At 33.3% G+C, this 9,469-nt stretch overlaps 1 protein-coding gene across 1 annotated transcript; it reads right to left on the minus strand.

Moving 5' to 3' along the window:
- Positions 1–4,900: 4,900 nt before the first annotated feature.
- LOC309829383 (NKG2-A/NKG2-B type II integral membrane protein-like) lies at positions 4,901–9,237 on the minus strand (the record flags this gene model as incomplete). The annotated part of the gene is made up of 6 exons (XM_082665231.1): positions 4,901–5,021; positions 5,337–5,437; positions 7,346–7,497; positions 8,024–8,077; positions 8,561–8,659; positions 9,051–9,237. The coding sequence occupies 6 exons, from the start codon at positions 9,235–9,237 to the stop codon at positions 4,901–4,903; spliced, it is 714 nt and encodes a 237-aa protein (XP_082521357.1).
- Between the last annotated feature and the right edge of the window lie 232 nt (positions 9,238–9,469).

The raw sequence follows: 9,469 nt of genomic DNA on the forward strand, positions 1-9,469 counted from the left end.
GAAAGGATGCTAATTAGTAACATGAGAACCTAGAAAATATACAGGACATTGGTCAAGGTCAAATCCAGAATACTCTAATACTGAAATAGTATAAAGATTAAAGGAAAAGAATATTAGAAATAACTATAGCAAAAATAATTTGTTTTTAAACACACAATATAAAAAAATTACCTTTTTGTGATATGAAAAACATAAAAAGAGTGAGTAAAAAGGTAAGGTTTGATTTGCAACTGAAGTTGTTATCAGCATAAAATAGATTGTTATATCTATAGCATGTATTATTTAAGCCTGATGGTAACCACAAAGTGAAAACCTATGATAGATTCACAAAAAAATAAAGAGAAGAGAATCAAAACATACCACTATGGGAAATTATCAATTCACAAACAAATGCAGCAAGAGAAAGAGAAAAGAACAAGGAAACTACAAAACATCCAGAAAACAATAAAATGGCTTAAGTAAGTGCCTGCCTATTAATAATTACCTTAAATGTAAATGGATTGAATTCTCCAACCAAAAGGCATAGAGTGACTGGATGGATAAGAAAACTGAGACCCAACTACATATATACGTATAGGGACTCACTTCAGCTTTGAGGATTCACTTAGGCTAAAAGTGAAGGGATGAAAAACGATATTCCACAGAATTGGAAACCAAAATAAAGAAGGGGTAGTGATACTTATAACAAACAAAATAGAATTTAAACAAAAATGGTAACAAGAGCTAAAGAAAGTCATTGCATATAATGATAAAAGAGTTATTCATCAAGAAGATATAACAATGCAAATATACATTGTTCATACAATGTTCATTGCAGCCCTATTTACAATAGCCAGGACATGGAAGCAACCTACGTGTCCATTGACAGATGAATGGATAAAGAAGATGTTGCATACATATACAATGGAATATTACTCAGCCCTAAAAAGAAACGAAATTGAGTTATTTGTATGTGGTGGATGGACCTAGAGTCTGTCATACAGAATGAACTGTCAGAAAGAGAAAAACAAATACCATATGCTAACACATATGTATGGAATTTTTAAAAAAGTGGTACTGATGAACCTAGCAGCGGGCCAAGAATAAAGACACAGACATAGAGAATGGACTTGAGGACACAGGGTTGGGAGGGGAAGCTGGGGCAAAATGAGAGAAGTATTGACATATATACACTACCAAATGTAAAATAGCTAGTGGGATATAGCTGCATAACACAGGAACATCAGCTCCGTGTTTTGCGACCACCTAGAGGGGTGGGATAGGGAAGGTGGGAGGGAGGCTCTAGAGGGAGGGGATATGGGGATATATGTATGCATATGGCTGATTTGCTTTGTTGTACAACAAAACTAACACAGCATTGTGAATCAATTATACTCCAATAAAGGTGTATATATAAAAAAAGAAACCCTTATTCTAGGTGAAAACCTGGATATGCAGAAGGGAAAGAAGAGTTGTAAGAATTATGTGGATATATTTAATGGATATCGAGTCAACAAAATATTAACAATAAAGTTTCAAATTTTAAAATATGTATTTGTATTCGAATTCAAGGGAGCAAATACGGCATAAGCAGTAAATAAAGGTAGAAGGTAGTTATGTCTTTTCACTTTTCGAGAAAGGGTAAAGGTATTAATTTGTTAGACTTTACTGAGTTAAGAATTTATGCTGTAAAATGTGGGGCACTAATAACATAATATTTAAAACATTAAACTGACAACAGAGGATAGTTAAAATAGTTAAAATAGTTATTGTGAAAGATAAAAAGAAAACAACGAAAGAAGTGGAGTTCAAAGAAATGGTAGCATTCACCTCTGATTAAGGATAACTATATTATACTTAATTAATTATATATACATACAATACATACTTATATATAAATAATATATGTAAATATATCTTATAATAATTTAAAAATTATGTTAAATATAGAGTAACTTCCAATTTAAATTCTAAGAATATTTAAAATAACTGTTCACTATCTTAATGAGAAACTCCTTTAACAAAAGCCTAAAGAAAGAGGAAAGTAAAAAGATGAAAAATATACCATGCAACACAAGCCAGTAGAAAATTGCTATAGTTAGTATACTGTTATAATAGAAGGCAAGAGCCGTATTGGAAATGATGAAGCATGTTTCATAATGATAGATAGAGTATCTAAACTATTAGCAATGTTTTCTAAAAAATCTTTATGTACTTAATAATACAAGTTCAACATAAGTTTGAAAAAAGTGAACTATTACAAATGGAGATTTAAACAATTCTCTCTCACTGCTTACAAACAAGCAGATATCAGTAAGGCTAAAGAAAGATTTAAACTAGACAACTAATCAATACATATATGTAGAACACATACTATATACTAGTATGGACTATTCATATTTTTTTACATAGAAATTTTCAAAAAATACACTATAAATCATATTTCCAAGCATATTCATATAAAAATATAGAAGTGGTGTCACTGCAGTAGCCGCTAGGCAAGTTTGGCAAGTGGGCACTTGAAATGTGGGCATTCAATTTTAATTAGTTAAAAAAATAATATTTTAATATTGGTTCCTCTTTCACACCAGCCACTTTTAACAAAGATGTGGAATATTTCTAGCTTCACAGAAAGTTCTCTAACCAAACAGAATGCTCTTTACTATATGCAGAAGTCAATAACCAAAACTTTGAAAATCCTTATATGGTGTTAAATTCAGTAATAAATGTCTAAGTAACAGATGGACCATAGAAATGACCACAATGAACGTTCAAAAGTTTTATAAGAATTACAAGGAAAATATAAAACCAAATGTCTGTCTTGTGAAGTATTGATTGCCTTAAATGCTTACCTTACAAACTAAATAAAAGAAAACAAAGCAGAAATCCAAGCATGCATCACAAGAAACTAAAAATGGAAAAGCTAAATTTAGGTGAAATTAAAACCAAATGAAGTAGAAGGAAGAAAACAATAAATAGTACAAAATCAAGACAAAGAACAAAATTACAATAGAGAGGAACAAGGCCAAATGTATTCTCATTGAAAACATTTAATAAAATTGATAAAAGACTGCTGAAAGAAAGGTGAGGAGAGGGAATCCCTGATGGTTCAGTGGTTAAGACACCACGCTCTCACTGCCGAGGCCCCGGGTTCATTCCTTGGTCAGGGAACTAAGAGCCCACAAGCCATGCGGTGTGGCCAAAAAAAAAAAATTTGAGAAGAAACAAGTCTTTTATGTCTATAATAAATATGGGGATACCATGTGGTTTTTACAGATAAAAAAAGCAATATTATGAAAACATTTTAGTATCTATAAAAAATAGAAAAATCCTACATTGAAAATTACCAAAATGCATCACAAAAAATAGAAACCTGAGTAAACCTAACACATATTGTAAAGAAATTGAGTTCGTTATATAAACCTTCCCACAAAAAAGTTCTAGAAGCTCAGATGGCACTAGTAGTGAATAATAACACTTGAAAACGTAGCAGTACTCTTTCACAAAGGTCCAGGTAAAAGAAAAGGAAATGCTTCCTAAAAATAGCCTTGGTAACAACTTGTCAAGTACATAACGTAAATGAAAACTCAGTCAAATTTCTTTGGGAACACAGATAAAGAAAAACTTCAGCTTGACCTAGATATAATATATGCATTGATTTTTTAAAAAAGGACAACACATGATCATTGTGATTTTACTTCAAAATGCAAGACTGGTTTAACATATGAAAGAAATAAAGGTAATTTACTTCATAATCATTATACAGAGAAAACGTTTATCATTCCAACTGATGGAAAAACAATACAAATGTAACGTCAATTGATTATAAAATTTGTTTGAAAAATGAGAATATTATGGAACTGTTTTCATATGAGAAACTTATGATGAAAAAAACCTTAAGATGAATCTCATATTGATGAAATACTGAAAGCTTTTCCTCGAAAATAGAAAAGGATACATATAGAACCTTTACTGTACCTTCTATTCGACATTGAAAATAAAATCCTAGCCTATAAAAATAAGTCAAGAAAAAAAATTGCATCTGGAAAGAAGAAATAAAGTGTGATTATTTACAAATGCAAGAGCTGTTATATAAAAATCCAGAAGACTATATATTTGAAATGACAGAATTAATACATAAAGTCAGAGAAATCATTGGCTATAAGACCAATATGTAAACCTCATTGTATTATTGTTTACAGCAGTAAAACTTACTAAAAATTTTCAAATGAGGATGTCATTTACAAAAGCATGAGAGTGAAATACCAATGTATCTTTAAGAACTCAATATAGAAAAATACAAAATATAATAGGGAGAATTTAAAGAAAACCTAATTCATAGAGAGATAAAGCATGATATTGCCTGGAAGAGCCAATATTGTAAAGATGACTATCTTTACAAATTACTTTGAAGATTAAATGCAATCCCAAACATAATTCCAGGATTTTTTTTAAAAACAGCTTTATTGAGGTGTAATTTACATGGCATGAAATTTATCCACTTAAAGTGTATAAATCAGTGATTTTTTTTCTTTAGTATATTCACAGAGTTTACAACCATCAACAGTAACAAACTCTAGACGTTTTCATCGCCCCCAGAAGAAACATAGTAACCATTAGCAGTCATTTTCCAATCCTACCTCTGCTCAGCCCTTGGTAACCAACAATCCACTCTCTGCCTCTAGAATAGGTTTCCCTCTTCTTGATATTTCATATAAATGGACTCACACAACATGCGATCTTTTACAAAGGTTGAAGGCCATAAAAATAATGTAGCGTAAAAAAAGCCAGACACAAAAGTAACGATATCTATACTTTTTGGTGCGCATATTATATTTCAATATAATTCATTTTAAAATTTATACAATCATAATATTATTTCCATTTCATAAAAGTTAAAGTTACTCAACAGCATCCAAACTCACGTTTTCTCGAGCTGATCCTTGCAATTATATGTATGTGCAAGCTCACAACTGTCTGATTTAATGCCATCTGAATAGAGCAGAGCACAGTTATGTTCAGCAGGTGATCGGTCTGTTATACTGTAATGGAAAAAAAAGCACAATTCTGTTATATCATATGAGGACAACTCATGAAACAATAGCATTTTCCATGTCACTGTAATAAAAGATATTTTGAAAATGGGTAATGATATTTTAATATAATTTTAGTAAGAGCTTGTTATTAGGGAAATGGGCTATTGAGGAGCCCATTCTTTAATAACTATATCAACATTTTATTAACTTTCAACATCCTCCTTCATCTTTCTATAATTCAACTAAAACAAATGTTTTAATATTATTCTTAAAATTTTTAATCTTTTCCTCCTCTATACAGTATTATTTTTAAAAACTTACTTTAGTTTGGAAGTTGAACCATTTAGCCACATCCATGGATGACCACGGCCTTTACGAAAGACTGAAATCCATGACATAATTGATAGGGACACCAGGAATTTCTAGCCCAAAATAAAGAATTTTCACTTAAATAGTCGTCATGAAAGATTTTTATTAATTTTTCAAAGGCAAGTAGTATGTTCTTTCATAGGATCCTTAGTTTTCTGAACAAAATGAGTGTTAAGAGTCTCATCTAACACTAAAAATATATTAAAGTTCAAAGTTTTAATATTGCCAAATACATTAACCAAGGTCAGTACTTTTGATGTAAAATTAACTCAAACAGTTATGCTTAGCAGTTTCACTGTTTTTCTTAGGTTAATAAGGAAAATTCTGATTCATGTAATTCAACTGTTACCCATGTTGTCAAAACTAACACAGCAAGGCTTTAAATAAGATTTTAGATTCTGTGACATCCATTTCTCAGGATACTGTGACCATATCAATGGATTTCTCCTCTATGTTTCTCAGAGTTTCGGTTTTAGAAGGAAATTAAGGGAATGAAATTGAGAAAATAAGTGACACGAAAGCCAAAGATTTGGTTTCCTGGGGCTCACACCGTTCTTTGACTAGATCAACCCCCAATCACTCTGTTTCTGTGTTGCTAGAATCCAAGGGACCAGACAAGGAGTCAGAGACTCATTTCTCTCAGCTGCGCCCAGCTAGGTACAACTGTAAACACTGGAACTAATGAAAGACACAAGTCAAGGAGAACTCTGAAAGGTGGAAAGAGAAAGGCGAAATGGTTTGCGACCCTGGGGTTAAGGAACAACTATTAGGGGCATCTTATATCCACCACCCAACCGAAGAAAGTGACCTAGGCCTGCTGCTTCCCAACACCCAGCCTAGCCATTCCTCCTTGGTGTTGAGGGGAATCCTGTGGGCGACACCAGGTGAGCCTTACAAGGTGATCCAGCAGGACACCTGCTAACAAGAAGCAGCCAGAGCAAGGGCTTCTCCTCCCCCTCCACCGAGAGATACCAGAGTTGGGGGGTAGGGGTGGAGGTGGGACCAGCGAAGGGGATCCCATGACTAAAAGTACTGAACCCAGGAAGCCTCTTTATATCTGAGGGCATAAGACTCCATCTGTAACCAGAGACATTGGGTAGATTGGATTTTAAATGTTATATTTACATAATGAGCAGTGGAAATTTACAAACTACACATAAATGCAATAATATGGATGAATTGCAAAAATAGCATATGGGGGTAAGAGGAGACAAGAAGAGAAATGCATACTCTATGATTCCATGTATATGAAGTTCAAAAACAACCAAAGAGGGGCTTTTCTGGTGGCGCAGTGGTTGAGAGTCCGCCTGCCGATGCAGGGGACACGGGTTCGTGCCCCGGTCCGGGAAGATCCCACATGCCACGGAGCGGCTGGGCCCGTGAGCCATGGCCGCTGAGCCTGCGCGTCCAGAGCCTGTGCTCCGCAATGGGAGAGGCCACAACAGTGAGAGGCCCGCGTACCACACACACACACAAAAAAACAACAACCAAGCAAAGAGATGCTATAATATCAAAAGTCAGGACAGTGGGTATACACGAAGGGTGGAGAAGTGATGAGAGAATACAGAGGAGTGGGGCTGCTATGAAGTGGAAACTTCTATTCCACGATCTGATATGCAATTACATGGTTCTATACATATTGTGATCAATATGCAAAATCATGATATGTTTATTTTCCTTTATATATTGTAAAATTAAATAGCACAGTTTATTTTAGAAAATAATAGCATTTGTAGAAACATTTTTTTTTATGAAAAGCAAGAACTGGAAATTATCAAACGTGTATTAATGGTATAAAAATATAAATAGAATATCATAAAGTTGTATTCTGTTGTTTAATGGAACATTAATAGGCCTTAAACAAACTGCAAATATGTACAAAACCACAAGTGAATCCTAGCAAATATAATATTGACTGAATCAAGCCTTTAACAAAGTGTTTGCAACATTTAGTATCTTACCATTTCTTCTTCATTATCTATATAAAGCAGAGTAGAGTTCTTAGCAGCACAGGCCGTCACACTCTCATTCCATGTTTTTTTTTCCAAATGAATACAATAGCAATTGTTGGAACATGTAAACCACTGTTTTGGACAATGACCAGAATGACATTCTGAAGAAAGATTGTGAATTATTATCTAAAAACAATTTGAATTAAAAAAAATGAAAACTAACTTACATATATGCATAGGTATAAATATATATGTGTGTATATATATAAAACACATCTATGTACCCTCAAGGCTGGTGCATATAAAACAAACCACACTCATACATTCACAGAAGTGTCAGTCTCTCACCCCCCAATTTATGTCTCCGTATAAAGCAAACACACAGAAATAGCCACTCTTTACATGTCCTGAAAATCAAGAAATGAAACCTCTGTTTTAGAATACCAAAATTATTTGTCTCTTATCATATTACAGAGGGAGGAAATTTGAGCCAGTGGCAACAGTGGGTATGGTGATCATATTGTTGCATAGGGAGAAACACTCTCCTATAATCATTATTTATGAATATTTGTTGCCATATTTTGTAATTTATGTTCAACCCCAAAATCTATTCTTATTTTCACTAGCCTAAGATAGAGACAAAATACAAACTGTATTTATATCAGAACTTTGAAAATCATTATGTACCTTTCTGGAGCCTTTTTATCGGAGAGGAGTTATTCTGCTCCCGTATTGCAGTAGCTACAAAATTAATCATTATAAAAGTTAATATTGATCTAAATAAATCATAATGATTGTAGTTTCTGAGTTGAAATTTGGTTTATTGCTTAGGATTAGAATAATCTGGAATAAAATTGATTTTACCAAGAAAAATTAAGTAATGAAGATTTGGTTGAAAAAATATTTCAAAAGCCTAAAGGAACAGATCACCATCTCTTATAGTATTTGTTTTAACCAATCTGAAGAATTAATTTGTATTTCTCAGTAAGATCTTTCAATATCCTAAAGCATGCTTTTGAGTTATGAAATCAGAATATACATATACATACTCTCTGTAATTATTGTGTTGTATACTTTTGACAAATTCAGAATAACCATTCCACATTTAGTCTAAATGCATACATTTTAATGAGATGCCCATTCCATAATATTATGAAGTGTTTAGAGGCACTGACCATCATTAAAGTGTAAAGTTCCCTTACAATTTTTCAAAAATCTACTTACAGGGAGTAAAAACTATCATTGTTACCACACTGGACATCAAAACAAGGCAGATGATTCCCAGAACCCCAGCAATGAGCTTCTCTGGAGGTGATGGTAAATCTGCAGGGAAAGAAAAGGAAACACTGAGAAAAGAGTGATGGTGACAGTTGTTTAGAAAGTTTACAAACAAGAGAACCCACATAAACAGGGAGTTATATATATAAACTTGGACCCCAAGCCCATTTCTACCACTATAATCTTTCTCTCAGAATATACCTTTGCATTTTCAGCATATATAACGCTTCATGAGTTGTTGATCAAAGACTACAAATTACAGCAATGCCAGAATAAAAGTAGTCCTCCAATTTCACATTAGAATCCCATCTCCAACTTTAAGTTCTGTTCCTCAAAATGAAAAATACGTGAACTTATCCCCTACTCTTTCTCCAACCTCTGTACTCCAACTGCATATCCTAGAACAGTTCCATCATGTGACTATTAAATGCTTTACCTTTGCAGTGGTAGTTCTTGTCATTCCCTCGAAGATTCTGAGAAGCATTTTGAAGATTTAATTCTGCATAGGTTATTTCCTGCTCAGTTATTGAAATGGAACTTTTAGTGCCCTTAGGTTTTATTTGCTGCCTCTTTGAGTTCTTGGCTACCTTCAGTTCTGCATAGGTTACTCCTTGGTTATTCATCTCTGCAGCTGAATTATGTCAGACAGTGCCCTAAGTGTACTTAGGAATGAATGGTGTATGTAAGATGAGATCCCTAGTACAGTAAAATGGGCGGGGTAGAGTCTAGTGCTCACTTCGCAGTAGAACAATCTTAAGGCCTGGTTCTAAATTCCTTAGAGCTTTAAACAAGTGTCTCATGGTAGAATACTTTTTTTTTTTAAGTTATTCTACATTTGACAATATATTTTTGGTT

This window comes from Grampus griseus (assembly GCF_964374135.1).
Source record: "Grampus griseus genome assembly, chromosome: 11".
Taxonomy (NCBI): Eukaryota; Metazoa; Chordata; class Mammalia; order Artiodactyla; family Delphinidae; genus Grampus; species Grampus griseus.